Genomic DNA, 25,202 nt, shown 5'->3' on the forward strand with positions numbered 1-25,202 from the left:
TACAATCTGCCTCGCACCTGACAGACGTGTCGCTTCGATCCCTGCTCCCGACATCCACGCTCGCCAGCTTTCAGCAAACCTCCCACCACAAGCCCCCCTCGAGCCGAAAGGAGCACGAGAGGCAGCGCCGAGTGATGGGGGGACATGAGGTGCATCCTGCGAGTAGGGAACACCGCGTATTTGGGAGAGAAAAGGGAAAGGAAAGCAGAGGCAACTTCTCACATATGAAATATCAACGGGGAGATGTCCAAAGAAGCTGCCTCCAGCTGCTTCCAAACCAGAAATACAACCTCACGCCATCCTGATAAAGCAGCGCGACTGTCGCCTGCCCGCAGCTCTCAGGGACGGGGAACTCACACCTGCCCTGGACATGGCTGCTGCCACGAGGAACAGCGGGAAGCTACAGAAAAACCTTGGTGCAGGCTTTGGGAACCACCTTTGCTTGCGATGCTGCCTAAGGGCAGCAAAGGAACACTCAGGCACCGCACACCTCACCTGGCTGCTGGTTCACACGCACCGTAAATCAGGTTGCTCGTTCTTGTCACTCAGAAGTCTCATGCAAATGGCTCCTAACAGATTTGAAAAATTACCCCATCTACCTGCAGCCCTCCCACAGGTACAGAGGCAGGTGAGCTGAACCGACCTGCTCGCTGGACGACAGTTTGGATCCATTAAAATCAACCTACACGATCAATCACTGCTATCAACTTTGGCCAAACAGGGACTTCGGGAATTTCAGGACACGCTGCAAGACGCAATCTCTTCACCTCCTGAGCTCGCTTTTCCTGATTCTCTGCTCAGCCTGTTTGTTGGTATCAGCTAGCATTTAGCTAAAAGAGATCATTCACATTTTCTCCTTCCTATCAAGCACAAGTGCACATAAACACAGAAGCCAATTAACAAGGAAAAGAAATATGCACATAAAGCATATCACAAGAGCATAGAAGCCAAGGGTTAAACTGTTTTCATGCAATTCATATGTCTTTTTCTTAAAAGGTAACAGAGGAAAGATGCAAGCAACTACAAACAGCTTGCTGATACGGAAAAAAGATTTTTTTCAGCCAAAGCCAACTTCTAAACACAGATCTCTTGTTTGCTGTTCATGTGTGGGTTCATCCACTCCTCCCACTGAGACCAATAATGAAATGAGTGCATTGAATTTGTGTCATTCTATTCTTTCCTTCGGCAATAAGCTGTGAGATCATAAATTTTGGATTAAGATTCAGAGAAGACAGAAAAAGAGCAAAGTCCACAGAAACAACACAGGAAAGTTAAACCAGTCATGGGCAGAAGTATATTCCTGTTTGAAGAGACCTTCTCACGACTGCAATATTATCCTGAGTTGAAAGCAAAATATTAATTCTGTAGCATATGTAGACAGATTCTCTGAGATAAAATTTAAAAAAAAAAAAAAAAAAAAAAATCAATCTCCACAAAACTTGAGGGAGGCAGAGCTGGGGAGAGGTACCACAGCTAGTTTTTTCCTACGGATAACAAGCTAGGCACAGAAAGGTTAAGATACAGCCCCTAAAGCTCACAGTGAATCAGAGCCACACACCCCATGACTTCCCAGATCCAGGTCCCACAGCAAGATACTCCATCTGGCGAAAAAGCGTTTATGGGCCCAGACGGCACACCAGAGTCAGATCATCTCTGCGAAGGTACTCTGGGAAGAGTCCAATTAAAACAGGCACCCCGGCGAAAGATGATATTAGGAACTTCTCCCAAGAGCCGCATGTGCCTTCCCGGAAACCTCCAGAAAGAGCCTCATGTTATCTTCAAGTCAGAAAGACAGCCAACAACAAAGAAATTATTACTTTGGAGGCAATTAAATGGGGAAGAAGGAGCGAAAAAACACCCAGAAAAAATTAAACACTGCATTTATATGAGGTTGCTTTAAAGCACGCTGTTCTGAAAGACTACAAATAAAGCATTAGTAATTCTTTAAACACAAACCCCAGAAAGTAAAAGCACCTTCAAAGAGAAAGGCCATAAAATGCCAGCAGGCAACTCGGGCTTTCTGACAAGGACAGCAACAGCAACGTGAAAGGCTCGGCTTAACGCTAAAACCATTGCAGAAGAGTATCACTCCACACTCCTCCTAGCTGGAAGTTTAATATAGGAATGACACGTCTTAGGTGAAGAATTCACAGTGAATGCCCAAATCAATTATACCTGGCAAGTGCAGGTAAACTGCCTTCCCGGGCATTGATTGAACATCGAGGGTTTTCAGCATCAGCTTCAGAGAACTCCCACACCTGGCTGACCTGCACAGGTGAGGCGGTGCCCACGCCTGTCCGGGCCCGGCCCTGCACATCCCTGCACCCACGCTGGGCGCTGCACAGCGAGTCCTGCGGCGAGCCCTGGGTGCTGCCAGCCCACCCCTCGCACAGCCAGGATCAACTCCCAGAGCACAGGGCGCTGCCTCTAACGACCGGGCATCGCCCGCAGGAGAGCGACAGCCACGCAGAGAATCGGTGCTAAGGGAAAGGGAGGGGAGAAGAGAGAAAAGGGAACTGCCAGGGTAACAAGAGTGCCAAGGTACAAAGCTGAAAGTTTCACTAAGATGCTGACCAGCACTTCAGAGGGAAAAAAAAAAAATTGGCAGTCATCAAGTACTTGTCATACATTAAAAAAGATATTGAATACATTCCCCCACCGAGCCCATCACAGGAGCTTATTTTGGGAAGGGAGGAACATTATAGCTAAGGTTTGATGCCATCATGCCAGAGCTGGTATTTGACAGAGCCTCCAACAGAACTCCCACCACCCTGGATGGGCAGGCTGCAGCTAAAACTCCCGGCTTTCTCTGCTGAAAATATCCCTGAGCCCCATTTATAAACTGCAGCAGCTGGCCCAGTTAACAGTCCCTGTCCCAATTTAAAAAAAATAAATCTAAATTATATCCATGACCCCGTCCTTTCCTACAATAGGTAGCTAAGAAATTAATTTCTCTGCATTCCTAGAGGGACCCAAGGCAGCGGGATGCACGAGAGAACTGGAGGAGTCAGAAGGAAATGCTGCACATCCGTGCACTTGCATGGGTAAAGGAAACTGCGAGCAAGAGATCGCCATAAGAAACAAGCAAACAAAATACCCACCAAAAACCAGAATTATAGCAAAGCCTGCAAGTTTCACCCCCTCCCAGGGTTTTTTCCCTCTACCCCCAACTGCAAATTATTCTCCATGTGCAGTTTCCAGTAAATCAAGCTTTGCTAAATAACCCCGACATGTGCGGGGCTGAGAACCAGCCAACAAGCAATGATGAGATGTCCCTGGAATGATTAAGGGAAACGCAGACATCTCTCAGGTTACGAGGAAGCCTGTTGTACTCTCCCCTTAGTGCATATGCAAAGCTGCAAGCACTGTTCCGAAAACCTCTGATATTCAAAGGCTCATTTGGTTGACAAGGAGCCTGTGGATTCGTGGACAGATTGTCACACAAACTGTCAGGTTTTTAGAGAGACTATCAGACCTCTCTTTGCCTACGTTATGGAGCACATCAAAGACACAGAAGATGAACCAGACGCAGACTGCACAGATCTGACAGAATGGTGGGTGTACATATTCAGAATACTGTACTGCTGGGGGGGGGAGGCTTAATGTGAATAATCAGGGGCTGAAAGTTCCAGAAATGTGACAGTTTTTGGCAGTGATTCTCATCTTTGCATTTATTTATCGAGGGAGAAAAACTGCCATACTGGAGGCAAACTTGGGAGAGGAAGAAAAATTCGATCAGCAGCAATTTATTTTGCCACCATGCTTTTTCTTTATTATTATTACTCCCAGAGCATTTTCTGAAGATATTTGTATTTTAGTCAGGGCTCTCTCACTATGCTTGTAGCTTCTCTTTCCGTTTTATCCTGTAGGAGAGGCTGGTTTAATGATTACAGCCCAAAAGACCGCCTGGACTTTACAGGTCACTGTACATGGTTAATGACATGGACAAATCCACACTCGCAGAAGCGCCCGCTGGCTCGCAGCTCTGTCTGGAGATGCTCGGGAGCTCATTATTCAAAACTTCAAGCTCAAGTTATGGGTAATCAGCACGTCTGAAGAAATATATCGTACCCGGACAACCAAAAAGTGAAGTAGCAAAAGCTATTATAGAAAATACTAACCTTAAGCATTAGGGTCTTACATTTTAAATGAGGACAATGTTCACTTATCTTCCAGTGAGCCAGAAAACTCAGTTAATGAATACCTGGAAAGAGTTTCTAGCTCCACAGCTCATAAGGAGTTTTACAAGGATAACTTGATGTCATTCCCCTTCATTAGTGATACTTGAACAAACGTTATAAAGCAACGGTATATTTATTTTACAGCTGGCAAAAAAATTCTTAGGCTATTTCTACCTAGAAGTATTGATTATTACTTAAAAACAGAAGTAAAATATAACATGAAACACTGATACTAAGAAAAAGAAAATTAATTAACACAGATTCCTTTGGCCTGCCTTTACAATACCGCTGTCACATAACCTCCAGTTCTCCCTGCAAGACATCAGTTATGCCAGAGAAAAGAACAGCACTATCTTTCTATATTTATTTTGCTATTCAGAGTGGATTGAAATTCTTCACACAGCAAAGAGAAAATAAATGCGATGTTTATCCTAAGATAAAAAAAGCCAAGGAGGACAAAGGATAAGGAATAGTAAAAGGGATAGGAAAGAAATCAGAAAATATTTGTAAGCGATTTCCTTTCCATCATTTGACAGTCTCACTCTCTCTGCTTTCAGTGATCTTCTCTTTCACACGGTTTTTAACTGAGCCGTTTTGCCTCCTCTGAAGAGGACAAGGCATTGAAGAGTCATCTCTGGAGCTGGCAAAGAGTTTGTGAAGTCTCCAAAGACAAGCGCAGAAGAACCACAGGCCGCCAGTCAGGTGGCGAGAGGCATATTCACAGCGGGGCTATTAAGACATAAATATTAACATGAAAATCAGACACCCACAGAGAGCAGGGGCAGCCACACAAATGCTTCATTCCCATACTGGGGCAGAGACCACTCCTTCACAATCGATGGCTGTCACAACCCTGACACGTGATGTCACCCGCAGCCTTCAATAGCTTTTGGTTGTCACCAGCTTCATAACATATTTTTATGACAGAATCCAGGTGCAGGAAAGGGAACAAGGCATTCCTCACTTTTAGTCCATTACAGAATAATAGGAATAATAACTCATTAACATTAAACCAGAAAAATCTCATAAAGCCTTGTTGTCAAGGCCCCCCGGGAACATAAATGGAAGAATGTGACGTGTAGGGTGCACTGTGCAAGCTAGATCTACTCTCAGAATTTAATCTTTAAATGCCATCTCTAACAGTAAGGAGTGCTACACTCAAACAACAACAGACCTTGAGGTTGGGACTAAATGAGGAAGAAATAAAAGTAGGCTTAGAGCTCCAAAAGTATTTTTGCATAAGCATTGTCATTTTCAGGGGTTTGTTGCTGTGGTTGATAAAGTTTGTAACAAGAAAAGCTTGGGAAACAGTGTTGGGTTTTTTTTCAGGTTCATAAAACAGTATCAGTTTTTCATCTATATCTACTGGACAAGACCAAACAAAAACCCCCAGCCTTTCAAACGGTGACAGCTTGGGCTCAGAAATCAGACAACAGAAACACAAAGAAGAGACAGAACTATACTTCTGCTGGACAACAAGAGGAGTTAAAAAACAAAACACAACCACCCCAACACTTGAAACCCGGAGCCAAACCCTCTCTCCACACAAAAAGTGAACACACCACAAACATAACCCAGCACTGCCCTGTTGTCAGCCAGCAAGGACAAACTGTGTTCCTCACTGAGACACCTTTGTCTATCCTAGAAATCAACAGCTGGGTCACAGTTTTTGTTGTTGTTCTTCTTCTTCCTGCAACACACCTTGCCTCTACCTGGAGGAAGCTTTACCTCGGTGCCACACAAATCAGCGAAGAGCCGCCAGGAAGCGGCTTTTTGCTGCTGCTAACATAAGCTGTACCTCAGTGACCTAAAGGGGAAAGGTCTCACATACTACACTTAATTCCCTCAACAGCCAAACAAAACGTTGTGGTAGATGTAACTATTATGAAAAATGAAGTTAAAAATTCATATGCACACCTGGGTGGGCACACAATACAGCATTTTTACATGCCCATATGAGTTGTTTTCTCTGTTTCAGAACCACAGTCCAGTCAGTTCAAGGCTTGCTGCATGTCAGGACAAATTAGATGATTTCGGTATACTGTCCAATACATCAAAAGACATCTTTAGGGAGGAAAAAAAATAAAATAAAATAATCCAGGAAATGCTCAATTGACCCAGGCATGCAAACTCATAACAACTTCGCAGCTTGAAATCATGTGAGCAAAAATTTGGCTTCTGTTCAGAAGAATGGGGAGGGAGAAGGAAAGAGAGGGAATTAAGCCTTTTTTCTTTATGAAAGGACCTGAAATACAATAATTGGGAAAGGAAAAAAAAAAAAAGTAGCTCTTCTCATAAAATAACCTACTTATTACAAGCCTTCTCAAGTCAGAGGCTTAGAGTTTTACCTCAGCTCCCGCATTTCCTTGTCCCATCCCTCGCTCCTCTGTGGCCTCTTGGGGGCTGGCACAGATGAAGTGGCCTCTCGGCCTTTTCTTGCTCTGACACTGTCCCTGTCCTCTGCGCAGGGCAGCATCTTTTATCTGATAGTTGCTCCCCTGATGAATATCTACCAGGGCAAAAATCTCCACATTTGTCAGGTTTCACCTCCCAGACACTTCTAGTGCAGAGATCTATGTTTACTATTTCTATTAAAAACAAAAACAAATTTAGTCATTATTTCATACTTACTCACAATCCAGCCTTGTTGTAAATGAGCGAGCCAGCTAATTGTTATTAGAGTCAAGGTGTTTAAGGGTAAACTGTGATCGAGATCACTCTTGGTGCAGCAGAATACAACAGCCAAAGCACCAGCTAACCCCAAACGCAAGCAAACAAAAACCCCATCCCTCGTCATCCTGGGTGATCAGGAGATCCTGCGACAGATGAAGCAAATAGCATTTGCAGTGGCTCAAGACCTCACAGCGAGTCTGACGGTGCACATATATTTAAGAACGTTAAAACATGTTATTTACAAGCTACTTGTGAGTCACTCTGGTCTCCTAGGAATGTGCATTATATGTTCAAGAAATTGGAGTAGCTCTTTTATTTATGTTTCTTTAAAATGACTGGCAGATGGGGAAAAACCTTCAGAGAAGTGGCCCTAGGCCGTCATGAAACATGTATTTAACACACCCACAGTAAACTACGAAGCACATTCACTTCAGAAGGTACAGCTGCTGTAAATACAGAGCAGTCCGTTTTCAAAGTCTCATCTCTGGATTACTTAATTCAGCACAAATTTGAGATGTTCTGTGGAGTCTGCCCAGTTTACAGAGTAATTATTAGCCGTATTTTCCATTAATATGATGACAGCATGTTCTGTAAGGGCACAGCCATAATTTTCAGGACATTTTCAAAATGTGCCCAGGCCTTGGCTTTATTTTTAAGTCACAATAGTGGTGCCTTTTTTCCTGCCACACGTGTAAGGACTGCTGCAGGCTGAAACAGAAATCTCAGATTCCCCAAAGTCAGGCTCTTATGCAAGTGGATTCCACACACAGAGAAGTTTTTTATACCTGAAACAATTTCCAAGACTAAGTCTAAATCTGGAATATCCCAAGAGAAGCACAAGCTTCAATCATCCAAATCCCAGCAGACACACAGACTCCAGCCTAAGGTCTGGAACATATTTAATCAATTCACTGTGCTAACTCTCTACAGTTTCATAAAATAGCCAATACTGCAATAACAGGGCCAAAAATTAATTGAGCACTAGTTGGCAAATTACACGGAAATAACAGGCAGCGCTAGTACTTCCTGCAGCAGGATAACATAGCTGGTGCTAAGGTACAACTACACCACAGTAAAGATAGGTGAGAGACAGATTGTGTGTGTGTGTGCACACATAGGTATGTCTGTACGTGAGCACTGCTTTCCATTAGAGAAGGAGCCCTGGTTTTACTGGTAATAGTGCTACCTCTACATACACACATTTATAAATACCATTCTTTTTAGAAATAAGCACATAAGCAGCAAAAAGAGGAAGGAAACAGAAATTTAGACTATTAGGCAATAAGAAAATGAATGAAATGAAGGAAAAACTGGGATGAATAACAAATGGTGAGGGAAGGTATCAGGAATATTAGATAATGGGGAAAGGTCTCAAAAGACAAAAGCACTCCTTGTTTTGCTCTTCTGGGACTAAACTTGACAAATACTCCGGTGCCAAGATCTAACAAAGAGGCAAGACCACATTCTAGGTCTTTTTGTTCTGCCTTTAACAAGTCTTCATAGTGATACACTGATGAGACCAGATACCAGATTGTTATCTAAATTCAGCTGCTAAATTCAGTGTTAAGACACTAAGTTCAAACCACACATTGCCACATTTATTTCACAAGTCGAGCGTGAGGATGGATTCCTCCAAGATGAAGCAGCCCATAAGCATCATTCTCTCCTTCTGCAAAGGTACTCTAACGGCCAGGGAAACAAAATCACCGTGCGGCTCTGACAGCTCACCCTTCAGCACACAGACTGCAAATGCATCTCTACACTAATCGTCCAGACTGAAGAGGAAGCAAACACTTAGTTGCTGTTTGCATAGAGGCTGCTTGTAATTTGATGTAACGCGCCGTACATCAGTCAACACATATTGACGGGAGCGCATACACACCGCAGAGAAGGCAGAGCGGCAGCGCTGACATCTAACACGTTTTATTTGCCCTACTATAGATGTTCTTGGAGTTCATCAAATTACCAGTCAATTTATCTGATCTCTAAAAGCTGGTGTGCTGAGGTATATTAACTGCTGAACTTTACAAGCTTTCAGCAAAACAGCCATTAAATGGGTGAGTTGAGCACAGGGTACTGGAAGTCAGTTTGTGAGCTGGTCGACAGCAACAACAAAGCAACCTCTCCCCACAGCCAGGGAGAGGACGGAGAAGCATTCGGACGGCGAAGCAGTCTCCTCTAGATGCTGCCCAGCCCGAAAGGACACCAGCAGAAAGGAGAAATTTGGGATGCCGTACTCCCTCCTCCTGCCCCAGCGTGACATTTAATGTCTGTGAATAACTGAAAAGAGGAAGAGGATGGGAGGTCAGAACCGGCTCTGATGACGATTTCAGGCTTGTTCTTTTTTCTTATTGTTCCCATTCAGAAATTTAACACATGCACTGAACAAAACCTTCAGTTCTCTAAATATCAAAAACTGCGCCCTCAGAGACTGCTAGAGCCGCAGCCGGCAGAAAGACACCATCCACACAGCCTCGGACAGACAGCCCGAGCGACTGCAAAGTGATCTGGATGATTAGGATGGATCTTATCAGCCTCCTTCAGAGAACTGTACTGGGGATTATTCTTCTTCTGTTCAGGAGATTAAATCAACAGTTCAATAAACTGGGTGCTTCACTATATTGCTCCACTAGCCTGAAAAGCAAACTGCTCTTTTGGATCACAGCCGCTGCACGTTCACCTAAAGCACTGCTGGGTTTGTGAGAGGAGGAGTTTGCAAGAGGGGCAGAGGATGAGAACTGAACAAATTAAGTAAGAAAAAAAAAATCAAATCATAAAGAATATTATAAGGCTCAGTTACAAAGTCAGAGACAAGAAATACTTCTGAAAGGGAAACACGTTTTTTGAGACCAGAACTTGATTCCACACCAGCTGTTCTTCCACCAAGTACTCCGTGGCGCTGGCTGCAGCACCGAGCACCCCAGTGAGTGGAGGCAAAGCCCGCAGCCCTCACGCACACAGCAATGGCTCACATCCAGCCCCGAGACCTCGCAGGGCATTTTAGGGAGAGAGTAAATGGTGTCGGTGACACCCGTCAAGACATAGCAACTCATTTAGAAAAGGGCACCGAATCTTTAACTCCCGCTGAGAGGGCAGAGGGTTCAGCTGAAGATAACACCCCAACGTGGCTTGCTTTTTCAAAGGTACTCGAGTGCTCTCTGCGTCTCACGGATACAGGTGCAGCCTGGGATCCCAACTCAGGGAACCGATTCTTTGTCCTCTTCAACAGAAATCCCCTGCCACCTTTGTCAGGTGACAGCAGGTTGTTCAGTCCTGCAGAATTCGATAAAAACTGGTTGTGAAGACCCACCGTGAAGATACTATTTGAGAAGGCTTTTCTTCTAGGCTGCCGTCAGTTTCTCTGCAGAGATTTTTAGTAAGACGAGTTACTGGCCAAAAAAAGCAGAGAAATGAGAGTGGACTCACACGTAGGGGTGACCTTGGTGCACCAGAAGTGGAAGACAGCTCCAAGAAGAAGGATCAAGGCAAATAAGAATAACAAACAAAAATAAGTTTGCCTCCCATTCTTTACACATCCTAAATGTTTTACAAACATGAATTAAATGGTAAGTGCAAGGGCAAAAGGAGATTAATTTAAACAAACCAAACAAGGCGAATGCCACACAATTACAAGATTTGTGAAGGTAAGCAGAGGAAAAAAGGTGCAGTCTACCTACTTGCATAAATACTCTACAGCTTATGAATACCTCTTGTGCTACTTACTCTTCTGAAAACTATAAGCAGAAAATCGTTGCATATTAATGTACCCACTGCTCACAGGAGCCCACAGCCACCTAATAAAAGATAACGTGGGAACCGGAGCTTAGGAAAATCCAAACAAAGAGGAGACATCATCTGCAGCAAGGAGTTTCACTTCATCTGCTGAGATTACTTTCAGCCTTTCTCTGTCGTTTTACACCGCTCCAAAGAGCTGCCCCCGTTTTGTTACAGTGTAGCACTGCCCTGAACCTTTGTCAGCTTAAACCCAGCAAGAGGGCAAATAGCAAAAAGGAGTCAAACAAGTATTTACTTGGGAGAAAGTATACAACTAATACTCTAAGTGAAATCTCCTGACATCTGAAGGGTTCCAGGAGAGACTGCATTTCTTTCTTATCACACTTTTTAAAGGAGGCTTCTAGCACTTGGAGAAAGCAGGACAATGCATACATGGAATACTGAATAAAAAATTGCAGTTCTGAGCAGTATATATGTTGTATAAATTTTATATAAATATATATATGTATATTTATAGCTCCTTACATCTCCTTTCCCTCCCTCCATGCTCTGTGCATATAAATGCATGAAAGAACATCATCTTAAGCTTTTCACATTGAGTGTTTCTAAGGTTCAATTCTCATTCTTTCTACCCAGAGAAACACTACAGTACAAAACCCCCTTCAAAACAGCTGAGGCAAGACCCACTTTTTATGAAACAATTCCAAATTACATGGATAAGATGTAAAATTACTCTAACAAGTCAGAGTTAAAAGTTTAACTGCTTATAATAAATTACCCAGGTCTCATTACTGGATTACTTATTGGAGATTAGACAGTCACATTGGAAACACAGGTGTGGAATGGAATGTCTGCATCCCCAGCTCCAAAATCCTGCAATTACACACAGCCACATATGAAACAGTCAGTTCAAAGAACCTATTCCCTGTAATTTTCCTGATAACCCCAATACTTCAAGCACTCCAAAAAAACCCACAACATACAAGCAACCGAAGAGACTGAGGCATAGAACTACAATGACATACCAGAGTTACAGTGAGGAAGATCAAGGGCATCATTAGTGTCCTGATCCTTCGCAAGGAATTTGTTCAATAAAATTTGCTTAAATAATAAATAAATAAATGAAAAGTCTAAAGAACATGCACTGCAAAACCTACCACCCCTTCACACACACACTGACACACTGTTAACGAAGGGCGCAGTGGGACGAATACTTCCCAGCAACAAATCACAACATGGGTTTAACCCCAGTACAGCTCCTTCATGCACTGAGATCCGCACTCAAAACAGCTGAATGCTGCCAGTAGCAGTAGTGTGCGGCATTTCCTCAACGCAAGTCAGAAGTGCAAATCAAGTGTCAGGCACTACAAAGAAACAGAAGCAAACAGTGATTCTGACACAGCTACCACATTTATTTGTGGTCCATCCGTATCCCGAGCGCTGTGTGCACAGTTCTGGTTGACGCCTCTCGGAGAGGGTTACATAGATGTGGAGAAGTTTCAAAGAGAACCAGCCAGGGTGACCAAAGCATGTGGGACAAGTATCCTTTATACATGCCCTGATCTTTCTTATGCTCATCCCTGGACAGCCACTTTCAGTCACAGTCAGCACTGCTGCTCTTGGTCATCTTACTTCCTCCAGTGTGTGAGCAGACGGTGTAAAAGCTGAAAGGCTGAAATTATTTTTTCATACACACCCTTTCCTGTGAAAATTTTAATAAGACTGTCTAGAGAAACTGAGTTTCTTAAGACCCATTGGAAATAAGGTACACCCACAGTTCATTTCATGCAAAACTAAAGCCAAAGCCTTTTTAGCATTTTTATAGCTTTACTGTTTCACAACACTTTGCCCTCCCATTATAAGCTATTCCATCATATAGATGGAATAACTGAGATAGATGGACTAAGTAATTGTTTCAAACTCCCAAAAGAGAAACAGCTATTAGAAAATGAGCAGTTTTTTGCTTCCAATTCTCTGCTCTGTCCAGTAGATTACAGCACTCTTTCACAGATTACAAAACAAAAGGATAATGTATTCACACAATCTGCTGCATTCAAGGGAACTACTGAGTTCAGTTCTGGTCAATACCTCTCAAAAACAGAGCACCAAGGGGGAAAGGGCCCAAAGACAAACAAGTAGAATGAGAAACCTGGAAAAAAAAAAATCATTCTCACAAGCAGAGGCTGAAAAGGTGAGGATGCTCACCTTAATGGGAAGGTAAAAGAGGGAACAGAAGTCTACAGATAATGAATAAGAAGAGAATTCCTTTTATCTCTTTCACATAAAGGATATTAAATGAAAAAAAGTCTTTGAAACTGGTAACACGGAATTTAGAGTATGTAAGTTAACCTGCGGCACACATTGCCACATGATGTTGGAGGCAAAGAGCTAAAGAAGGCTTCAGGAAAAATGCCTGAGACACACAGAAGAATGATGGCACTATTCCAAGTTCCATTACAGCGAATAAAAATACTGAATGAAAATAAACTCCTTTGCAGCAGGGCACGTGTCAGCCTCCAACTGACAACACTTAGGAAGACTCTTCTCCAAGTTGTTCTCCAAAAGTTTTTTGTTATTCTTTTGTTTTGGTGAGGTCTTTTTGCATCTTCCTTCAAAGCCTTTCAAAACTGACCACTGTCAGAAGAAACAGGGCAGTGTCCCAGTTTAATGCAGTGCAGCAGCTACTATGTTGTAAGGAGTATGTAACACAATTATTCTTGGCATCCTACTGGGAAGGTACTTAGTTCTCAACATCAACAGTTCAAAACATCCTTCAGAAACAAATCTCTAAGTCTCCTACTGCTGAATTCCGCTATTACGCACAAGTGGGGAGAAAGCCAACCTGAAGTTACACACAGGCACAGCAGTGGGGGAGTTCCTAACAGCCTGATCCTTAGAAGGCGAATTTTCAGCTCTCTGATTCCATGAATGAATGTGAGAACTCAGCACTCCTAGGCCAACACCTCCAAAGCACCAGTGACCACACTCCAAGTGACCATCCCCTCCAAAAACAGGAAAGAAAGTAAACTTGTATTTCAGAGCTACTTCACACCTCATCCCTTTGTCGACAGCTTTTTTCTAATCCAGACACACACGTACATACACAGATATATAAAGATATATCTAAGCCTGAATTGGAAGGTTTTAGCGCAGTGGAAGGAAAAATAAATAAATAAATGTCAAGGTCTGCGTGCATTCAACAAATAAAAGCAGAATTATATAAAAGCAACAGCTAATAAAAAAGATTGTTCTGTGCTGTGTTTTCCATCTTTCCAACCATTATAGGAATAAAATTATCCACAGAGAAGATCAAAAACCTTTTTCAAAACTAATACAATTAAGCTTTATTACACTGTTTCAAGTACATTTCTCTCCTCTCCCTCCTAGCCCCCACCACCTCCCACTCCAATCCAGATTAATGGTTGGAAGCATTCTTCTACTTTATTACCACCAAAACACTGGTGCTTAAGGGTCAGAAACCATCTAGTGTTTCAAGAGGGGAAAGAAAACCTGTCCTTTTTATCTACTCGCTTTTGTACATCTCAGAACTAGAAGACAGTTTCTATGCAGCTCTGCAGTTTGAATAGAACTATAGGACCTCCCTCCCCTGAGAAGATCCTGCACGAAAATATCCATCACCTTGTTTAAAAATTTACCCTGCAAGCAATGGACACGGACCTGAAAAGGGAAGTACAAAACACAACAAAACATTTCAAAAAGAGGACAATGCAGCCTGGACACAAACTTCTCCCCACTCCTCTGTCCATAAAGGACAAACACACACACAAATTTTCCCTGCAGTTTCCGCTTCATGAAACCAGATCCGGAGAGAAGAATAAAATAGAAGCACACAGCATGAGACTAAGAAATTGCAAAAATTCCCTTTGCGTATGAACATATGGACAACTGTGATAATTAGAACGATAGCTGCTAGATTGTTTGCAATTTCACTGAACAATCCCCATTATCTAGAAATAGAATTTAAAAATCTGAATGCAACACTGAGTGGTAGTTCTAATAGTTTATTTTTTAATGAACTGTACGGATAAAAGCGTTGCAGAAGTGTATCATGTGAAACTGCTTATGGGCACATTTTGCCATCAATGGCTTCAAAAAAATAAAAAAAACCTCTCAACAATGCTGTATGGACAGTCATGCCGTAGCAGGGTACGAGAAGGGAAATAGATGTACTGATAGTTTTCTACCATTTCCATTGTCTGCAATTTTCCCATGTTCCATATTCACCATCACGGTACGTGTTGGTAGTAAAGCTGATTGATTTCTCTGTCTTTCCACAACCCACTTTTTTCATTGTTTGCATTTCTTTTCATTCACGGAACTCAGCTACGAGTCAGATGTATGCAACTGTCTGTCAGGAGGTCTAATTGCTTCAAATTGGAGAAGATTATTCTCTACATTTATTAAAAAATAAAGACTACTTATAACATTACTTCATTTTGCCAGGAAGTGAAAAACACATTAGTTCATAAAGAACAGCATGGCTGCTCTTGTTTTTATGGTATCAATTTTTAAAAACTCATCATGGTAAACAATTAAACAGAGAAGCAAATCCCACGTTTGGGGGAGAGATTCAAATCCCTAAATGGATTTTCAAAGGTCATTTCAGGCTTAAAAGATGCTTGACAGTGTCTCCTCAAATCATGTTCATTTCAAAGGCTTATCCAACAAGAAGCAGGCAGTGCACAGCATCACCACTCTTTGAACTGTAGGGCTCCTCAGAGAAAAATTAATAATACAACTTTAATTCATATTTATAGCAAGATTTGTGGTGTGGGCTTTTTTTAATTTAGGAAAGGATTTATAACAAAAGGAATTTAAAAAAAAGGCACTTGTTTTTTTGAACTTAGCTTTCACCTAAACCCCACGGTGAGGAAAAAAATAAAGTTTGAATTACTTTATTTAAAAATCATTCCGTTAAAAACCCCTTATCTTTCAAAAGCAAGTTGTTCAAAAGATTTGGTTTGTACAGCTTTTTCATCACTTAACTATGTAAGGGGTGAGGGGCAGGTAGATACCAGGAGCTGACAGTTCCAGGTTTCAGCACAACGCTGCTTGGTTTGGCTCAACACAGATCTGCATCCAATCCCATTAGTATTCAGAGGCCAAAAATACAACTCAGCGTTACCTTCTTCTCAATGCGGGCCAACTGCTCTTTGTAGAAGGCCTCTTGCCGCTTCAGCTCTGCTTCCTTGCCTTGCAGTTCCACGGCCTGGGAAGAAGAACAGAAGAGCATCAGTAAAAGAAGAAATTAAAAATAAAAAGTGTGAGAAAGCAGCCTGGAAGGAACTAAAAACCAATTGCTCAGGACCAGTGTATGGCATCCTTCTTGGTAGAACTACAAACTTTCACTATTGCAGTTCATTTTGGATTATCCCCACAAGTTTGAAATACTCTTATTGGTATCACGCTCAAACTCATAACCTTGATTTTATTTCTCTTTATTAAATGAAAACATATAATCATAGAAAGGTGACACCTTCTTACTGCCTTTTTCAGATCTCCACCTTATCCAAGCCTTTGTTTTTCACGGATCATGATGTTTATTACTCCACTTGTTCTTCAATTTACCTTAAAAATAAACCTCAAATCCTCCACTTTATGAACACTTACACCTTGGAGTGACAGAAAAACCTCTATAAATTTAACAGACCCCTACAATCATGAGGAAGATCTGAAACACAAAGTCTATGCTGTAACATTTTTATAGCAACACACATTCTTACTGACCATGAATTTGCTTTTACACACACATACACAGAATGGCTCCGATAATCAAGTTCTCGCTCCAGACATTCCCCGTGTGTCCCCACCAGCACTGCCTCAGGCTGGGTGCTGCACGTTCAAAGGGGAGATGGGTGTCAAGAATTTATCTTCCATCTTCCAAAGTTTGAGTGGGACGCTTTCAAAACAGCAAACTCAGTATTCTAGTGCTTAAGTATAACCTGGTCATCAACCAAACAACGATCAATTATGTGGTTACAGCAACAGCTTTTGCCCTTTAGCTCTTTGCAGCCAGCAGCACTTCACTGCATTCCCTGCCCTAAATGAAACTAGCATTAAGCAAACATGGCACTGATGAACACAAGCCAAACTTTTAAGTTTGAAAGTAATAATAGCAAGAAGAACGCCACGGGATTTTCTTCCCCCATCCTGCCCCAAAACCTCTGGGGCCACATAAGCTATTACCAGACGAGAACACCTTTCAAAACTTGAACTATTAGTCCATTTAACATGAGTACAAACACGGCTAATCTATAGCATACCAGCTACATGCTCTTAACTTCCAGTGATAATGGTACAACCACAGAAGACACTTGTCCAATATGATTAAGGGACAGAATGTCCTCACAAGCTCAGACCTGTCATTTGATGGCCAACAGCCACTGTTAATGAGAAAAATTACAACTGAAAGCCAGTTGCTGTGCATTTCCTTCTTTCTACTCCCCTGCTGATAGAATAGCCTGGTAAAATAGGGCTTAGAAGAGATTTTAAGCTAGGCAGTGAGAGACAGCTGATAAGTAAGCAAGACAAAATATAGAAGTACATGAAACAGGGGGGTTGCGGGGGATGGTGGTGGTGCCTGTTTATTTCTAAAGGAAAAAAAAGTATTTTGGTTCCCGTGTTTGTCATCCAGCCAATAGGGCCACAGCAAGGCACAAGCACCATGGATTCACAGCTAAATCCCCACACTCTCAAAAACGCTTGATTAAAGGCAAAATCTCTGGCTTTGGTTTAACCAGAGCTGCTATATATCTTCCAGCCCACAAACCAGCTGAATCAGGATGGGGAGGGCGATGAGAATCAGCTGCCCCATACATGTAACCTGACCACAGAGATACCACAGTAACAATAGGGGCACTGATGGGCACTTCCTAAGTGCCAAATTACCACCATTTCTGTGATAAGAGAACCAAAGCTATCTGTCTGAACCCATACCCACCACCTACACAGAAAAGGAATAAGCAATTTCAACTGAAAGAGATGTAAGAAAGCAGGATAGTCTTCTGGATGACCAGAGGAACCTGATTCTCGTGCTGATTTTATGCAAAACATGCAAAAAATCAGATTACTAAACAAGTGATTTGTATTTCATTAAGGAAATAAATAGGGAAAAGAGAGCAGAGTAACATAGTACTGACCCTTCTGCACAATTCAGATGGACGGTGTCTTTGACATGAAGTGTATTTCAAGGAAGAAAAAGAGCCAAAAGAACAACTCTTAAAAAGGCAAGAAAGCTTCTGCTTAACCTAAATAAATTATTTCTGTGGCAGTGCTACTCTCCTGGGGTAGCAGACTATTCTGGGAGCACAAAACCAACATGTGTAACAATACTGGTGGGCAAGAGGCTTTATTCTGTTTCTCGCAAGACATGGATATGGCATCTCTGGAATGGAACCCAAACCAAACCCCTAATGTCTCAAGTGGGGTGCTGAGATGCAACCACGTTAGAGATGTGTTGGGCTGCATCCTGGAGACACATGGACCCCCAAGCAGACCTGATCGGGGTTGGGGTGCTCACAGTGAATGTTGCACAGAAAACTTTGACTTGCAATTCAAGCACATTTTCAATGCCTTGCTTGTTTTCAAGAGCTGCTGCTGTTTCAGTGCATTGAAGTAAACTCAGAAGCATTCTATTTGTAACAGATTTGCTTGAAAGTTGCTTTCTGCTTCCCTCTACCCCCAGCTATTATTACTAGAAACTTTAGTACACTTTATGTTGGTGTTTGAAGTATCAATGGTACAGTCAGAGGATGTGTCATTTGAAATATTCACTGTTCCAAACTGGGTTAGGCAACAAGGGACATTTTGTATGAATACAGGATATTTATTAAGAGTTCCTCCAGTCCTGCTGCTTATTCCCTACCTGAAGTCAGAAGCCTGTGATGTCCCAGACAGAACTGGCTGCTATGGAGATGATTACAGTTTCACAGGGGATTGAGATTGAAGGTGCCAAACAAAGCATAAGATACCCTTTTCACATAAAGGCTTTTAGAACTGAAGAAGGAATGAGAAGGGAAGACATGTATGACAGATAACACACCGGTTTGAAAAATCACATTTCAGAAAGCTGCATTTCACATCCATGCTACAGAAGCTACATCTGATCTTGAATGTATGATGCAAGAGATGACCAACGCCCAGGGATGACACCTAAGAAACTGTAGCACAGAATACAGAATGCGATGTCCAAGGAGTGTGAAGACAGAAACAAAACAGCAGGAAGGGAGGAAGAATGTAGTTAGTTATATGACACTCAAATACACCCAAAACTTAGAAAAGTAGCACAGGACAGCACTTACTTACAAAAAGGAACACATGCAATCAGGAATTGTCCTCTGTACAAAAACTAGGTATAAGACATATTCAGCAAATGGTCAGGAATTCCCTGTGGTATATCAGCACCGCATTCTTGCAAAAGCACAGCAAAGATATCCTGCTAGCACAGCTTCCATGGGCATGGATCCATGTACTGGTGGGGGCTCTTTCCACTTCTTCTTACTTTTTATCTTTACACTTTTTCCATAGCCCAAAGTTTTTCAGGTTATCTCAGTGCTGTGGCAACAAAGAGCTAGGGTAGAGTCACATGCAATTCTTGGCCTCCTCCTCTCCCCTTATCAAGTATCCCGTTTAGAAACAAACTGTGAAAGCACAGTTCTAAAGCTATGCATTACATACTAGCTCAGCTGAAGAATTCAAACACTGGCCTGCCAGCTGACAGGGAGGCCAAAAGAGACATTTTACAAGTCTCTAAAATGAGGTCATGAAATATTATTGGTTCATCCTCTATGAACAAAGCCGGACACCCTAAGCCTCGTCCTGAACGGACACCGACATGCAACACATGAGACTCTGCAGCTGATCTCCTAGTGCTGGGCTTCACTCTAGCTACATCCATTCACAGATTAGCTTTGGCTTTGCCCCTCACAAAATATCACCAGATTTTCATTATTTTTAATCACAGTCCCTTCTCATCACCTTGGTAAACATGAAAGCTATGAAGGAAATCTGCTTGGAAAAAAGGGCTTCTTGGCAGGGTCAGATTACAGCAGGGAATGTGGTACCCAGCAATAAAGTGCAGCAACAGCGCAGCCCGCAGCTGACTGCTACCATCAGGCTGTCGGTCTGCAATGCTGTTGGAGTTCTGGGATTTGGGTGGAAGGCATGGAGACTCTACTGGAGAAAAATAAACAAACAACGAAACAAAACATCACCCCTCTCAGCAAAGGTCAAGCCAAGCTAGAAGAAAAAGTCCATACCTCAACCTATAAAGAACTTCCTCAAAGGCAAGTCACAGCACTTGGCAAGATTATTGCAAAAACATTTATCTTCTTGGCAAAACACATTTACCAGTCACAGACGAACTAGTGAGATGATGCCTAGCGAATAGTCAGAGGCAATCCAGGGAGAGAAGCTACAAGGATAAAGGGAAGGTCCTTAAGTCTCAACCAAATGTCTTGTTTCTACATCATCCTGTCTTTGCTGAGCAGAGTTACCAGCTTCCCCCAAAGGTATCCACTAACATCTCGGCAGTAGCACAGCAGAGATACTGTGCCTGGGTACCTCAGCTTGCCACGCTCCACAACTGCAAATTTTTATACCTCATGCTTTCCTGTGTCTCTTCCAGTCCTGGTAGCAGTCCAGGTGGCAGGGGAGAAAAACAAATGCTATTAAAGGCTCTGAGACTAGAAGAAGGAATTGACAGCAACGCATTGAAGAACAGAACTAGCTCCAAAATGAGCTAGCTGGCATGTTCCTCCCCAAGCCTTAAGGGAATGGCAGAGCCGAAAGGGCAACAGTGAAGCAGCAAGAGGCAGCTTGCACGTATCATGCCTCAGACTGAAGAGCAGAACTTCCCAGGGAGGCTTGCACAGGACGAGTAACGACAGGGGAGCCTTGACTCAACCTCCACGGCATGAGCAGCAATACCACCACTGCTGCAGAGCCGCCTGCAGTCACTATTCCAGACACGCGAGGCCTACGAAATCGCTTGCTTTTTGTCCTTTATCTCATTCTGTTGAAGGCAGGTGACTGGGTTTTAGAACCTAGATGCAGACACATGGCCTTAAAAAGCAGCACTGGTGTAACCTTCATTTCCTCCTGTTTCTGCTACTCTCTTAGCCAACAACACAAATCACCAGATCAAGTTTGGTTTCAGCAGCTGTAAGCTACACAAAAAGAACCAGCGAAAATCTTTATGGAGGAAATAATATGCAATTTTCTAGCTGAACACCTTTTAAAATGTAATGACAGAAAATAAAATCCTGCATCTGTGCTCAGCAATAACAATCTGTACGCACGCAGTAACAACATGACACTTGGAATAAGCAAGATCCAGACAAAAAAGAGAGCTTACCCAGGCGTCCAAATCCTCAGGCTTGGAATAAAGAGAGCGCAAGAGAGAAAGGAAGGGAAAGTGAAGAAAAAGAGAAATCAGTGATTTATGGAGGCCGCCTGCTGCTGCACAATATAGCTCTTAGGATGACAAGTTTAGAAAAGTTCCTTAAAACCGACAAGCGTCTAAAGCAGTGCAGTGCTGTCCCCTGTTGGGAACTGTGCTACTAAAGCAAAGCAAAAGCACATGCACCCCCAAAACTAAGAACAAAGCAAAGTCCCCAAAGACTGCCGCAGGATTCCCCCGCAGGGTGGAAGCTAAGCCAAGACAGCTGGGACGCAGCCAGCTTCAGGGAGCCACGCAAGGTGCTGCGCAAGGTTAGAGATGCGGGTACCCACAACATGCACCGAGGAACAAGGCAACGTCGAGTGTGCTCAAAAGGAGGTGGCAAACAACTGCGCTGTTTCCAAATTACCTGCAAAGAGTGAGTATCCTTTTGCAAGGGCATTTCTGAATGAACAAGCTGACCCACATAGCAAGTCGTATTCTTTACTGGACAACTTCAAATAGCACTTCCTAACAGAAAGCCAGTTGACTGACCACACTTCCAAACAGATCCTCCTTCTTAGGCAACTGAACACATCTTTAGTGAACAGCCCAAATCCCTGCCAAATCCAAGCTGCCTTCACCTGCTCCTTCCTTTGTGAGCAAGCCTACTCAAGTACGAAGACAAGCAGATGCAGCAAGCTGCAGCATTACCTCTTCTTTACTCATTACTACTTTTTACTTACACAGTAACTCGGCAGCAGCAAAACAAATACAAGACGATAAACATTTCATAGCCATAACCACACCTCCTTCTGAAGGCAAGGCATTTATGAGGGAGCCACAGCTTTCATCTGTTGTCAAGGGCTGCAAGCCTTCACTGCCACACATCCGCTAAGCAGGAACTTCAGAAAAGCTGGCCTTCTTCATTGTGATTATTTATTTGAGGGGAGTTGACAGGGCAGGAGGAACCTTCCCCTTAGTCATAGTTCAGTGCCAGAGGGAGCAGACGGTGGAGTGCAGCACGTTTATGGGATCTGCCAACATTTTAATGACACCGAGCAACTACTTCAGGTAACTGAGAGATGACATATCATCTGTGTGTGTCATCTATCTCAGGAACAGCTGAGAGGGCTGGAACCGAACATCTACACTTCAGCTGGGGGAAGCCAATTCCCCCCGCTCTGCAGCCAGGTTTGATCCAGCAGCATCAAGTCCTTGGCCAAACAAACCAATACACAACAGGTGTTCACCAGTCATCACCGACCACTCTCAACAAAAGCATGATCTGAATAACATTTTTCTTCCTGCTGATGTGCTTAGTTTTGTTTTTACATTTTAGCAATTCCAAGCCTGTCTGTCCCCAGCAGACGGACAGGAGGAATGTGGAGTTATTTATGGCGTGTGTTATTGCCTCAGCAGGTAGGTCACACACACCTCTAGCTCTTTACTGGATGTATATCTGTCATCCCTGGGCTGCCAAAGCCATTAACTGTCACGTTCCTGGTGGACAAACACTTGCATGACAAAAAGAACACATGGTACTAACTCAGTGGCACAGTCAATTGCTCAGAAGAGAGCAAAAAGTAACCAGCCCTATCAGCAAGGTGGTCTCTCTTATACCCCTGTAAGACATAATGCACAACAGCAGAATTATGGTTTAAAGATAGTGACTAACCACAGGACACTTCTGCAGGTACCACCAAAGGCTTTAATTTTGTCACCTTTCAGAAGGGAGGAGAATTATTACTCCAAGAATAGACAGATAACACACCACTAAATGAAAACAGGAAAAATTAAAACAGGTGCAGATGCAGTAGGACATATTGCTGTGCTGGGAAAAAAATACCTAAATTTGGAGTGAAGCACAGACTAAATAAAACACAATAATAAAATAATGCAAAAATGAAAGCTCAAGAGTACTGCTGGTTTTTCTACCTCCTAAGCATGTGGCAAGATGTCTTTGTAGACTTGCATTTGCCAACTTTGCTTGTTAATAAAAGACAATGTGGCCACTAATATTTTCATAATTTACTTAAACTGTTTAAGAAGTGAGCAATATCTGGGCTCCTTGTTTCCTAAGGGAGTGAATTTCACTTCAAGTTCATCTCTGAGTTTTATAATCCCAGCCCTGGGACATAAGCCATCTTGCATTAGCCTTGGTCAATACTGCTGAAGTCATCTGCTAAAACAAGGGTTCATGTCTCTTCCACAGAACTCACTGGACAGCAGCCATGGGAGACTGAATAAACGCTGCACTTAAATCATTTTGGGTCAAAAACAAATCAAGATACTCTTCTTGCCTGTATCAGAGGCAAAAGGTTACTGAAACAGGATCTCAGGGCATACCAGCAACCGCTGTCCTAGAGAGGGAAAAAGACAGCACAGTCCACTTGGTGAAGGCTCAGGCTACCTATGGGAACTTCACATCTGAGCACTGATTATTCAGTCACGCGATGCTTTTCCACATATGTATCAACAGTCCAACTTCCAATGAAATCAAGAATATGGCACTGAATTAGTATTTCACACATAGGAACAATTTCCAGCATCTTCTCCCAAACCCACACATCACATCATCCATACATGACTGCCACAATGGGCACATCACTCATGTATGTCCTGGTCTGGGCAAAGGCAAAAACGGCAGTGAGCAATCAAAACCTAGTTCTGCAATTGGCAGTGAGGGAGGAAGGGATGAGCCTCGTTAAACAGTGGCCCTAGGAAAGGCAGCACCTTGTGACCTGACTGCAACCAGCCTGACCTCAGAGGTCCATTACCTTGCCACAGCCAGGAAGTCCCTCACAGAACTAATCTCAGTACAGCACAACCAATGACTCGGGAATCCAGCCTACCAGGTTGGTAGAGATGTTCTCCTTAAGAACTCAAGACAGAGTATTTTTAGGGGCGCTGCCAACTTTGGGAGTGGAAGATGGAGTGGGAGAGGCGAGGAACGAGAGGCAGCAGGTGCCCAAAACCAAAGACAGCTGCTGGCAACAACTTTTGCACTCATGTCAGTATCTGAAGAGCTCTGCAGCACATATTCTAACATCTTGATGACCAGACTTCATCACTGAATGAGCAAAGACTCATTTCTTCTTAGGGCAATAATCCAGCTCTAAACTTTTCCACGATGATATATTTTTAAAATGCTTTAATTCCTATCTAGACAGTCAGTATCCACTCCAGACCCTTAAACACTTCCAGTTTAGTGGAAAATTGAAGCAGTATTGATATTAAATGTAATGAGAGTCAGAGATGTAACCAACTGACAAGGGAGAGGAAGCAGGAAGAGACAGTGAACAGCAATCAATTTTGAGGAAAGGCTGTGATGAAATTGCTCAACTCTAATGTATACAGAGCATAACAAATTCTATGAACATGAAGATGGGAAGCAGCAGAAAAGCCCTCTGCACTTTTATGATTCAGGGGCACCTGCACTTCTAATACTTATGGCATTGCTGCAAATACGTTTGCAATGTTGACAGTTGATAGTTTTCATTTAAAACAGAATAAAGAGAAACCTATTTTATAAAGCCCAAAGTAAACCACCTGCTTTCATTGCTTGAATACTTCAGCCATTCCCACATTCTCCTTTTCCCATCACCACTTCTATACATGCACACATACAGTTTTCATTTTGCAGGCTGCCAACGGACGAGGCATTCGATGACTATAGAAATCTTGCAGAGCGTAGGCTCTCTAGAGATGTATGCTCAAGATGCTTATTTCCGATAGCAGGTGAGTCAACAACTCCCTCTAAATTTTTACCTCCTTGTTTAAATTCCTACTCTGCTTGTTAGACATAAGAATCTCCAAGTCCCTGACCAATTTAGCAAAAAAATAGTACCACAAAATCCTCAAAATAACCCGAAACAAACCACACACACAAAAAAGCAACAACACAAAACACAACAAGACTCAAGATAGGGCATCATGAAATTCTATCCCAGAACACATTTCAGACCCTACTGAGTCAATGAGGTATTTTCTCATAAAGCTAGAATCAAAGGCCACTCAACTCTTCTTGGATTATTTCTAGCTCATAATCATTAATACAGACACCCGTTATGCTAGCCTAAGGGTGGCATATGGCTTTCTAGGGATAGGACAGACGGGGGAAAATAACAGTTACGCATGCCTACATCCCAATCTCATTTCTGTGCATGCATATGGGGACAGAGCTTTCTCTTGCCAGATTCTTAAATACCAAA

General features: G+C 42.8%; 1 protein-coding gene across 1 annotated transcript in view; it reads right to left on the reverse strand.

The window, feature by feature from the left end:
* Positions 1 to 20,985, reverse strand: part of LOC104281129 (MICOS complex subunit mic25-a-like) — a gene marked incomplete at its 5' end in the record, with an annotated part of 43,622 nt that extends 22,637 nt beyond the window's left edge. Inside the window, 2 exons of the mRNA XM_009879021.1 lie at positions 15,736 to 15,819; positions 20,965 to 20,985. Of these exons, the coding sequence (XP_009877323.1) occupies positions 15,736 to 15,819; positions 20,965 to 20,985 (105 nt within the window). The remainder of the gene's footprint in view (positions 1 to 15,735; positions 15,820 to 20,964) is intronic.
* Between the last annotated feature and the right edge of the window lie 4,217 nt (positions 20,986 to 25,202).

The sequence above is a fragment of the Apaloderma vittatum genome, unplaced genomic scaffold (assembly GCF_000703405.1).
Source record: "Apaloderma vittatum isolate BGI_N311 unplaced genomic scaffold, ASM70340v1 scaffold16851, whole genome shotgun sequence".
Lineage (NCBI taxonomy): Eukaryota > Metazoa > Chordata > Aves > Trogoniformes > Trogonidae > Apaloderma > Apaloderma vittatum.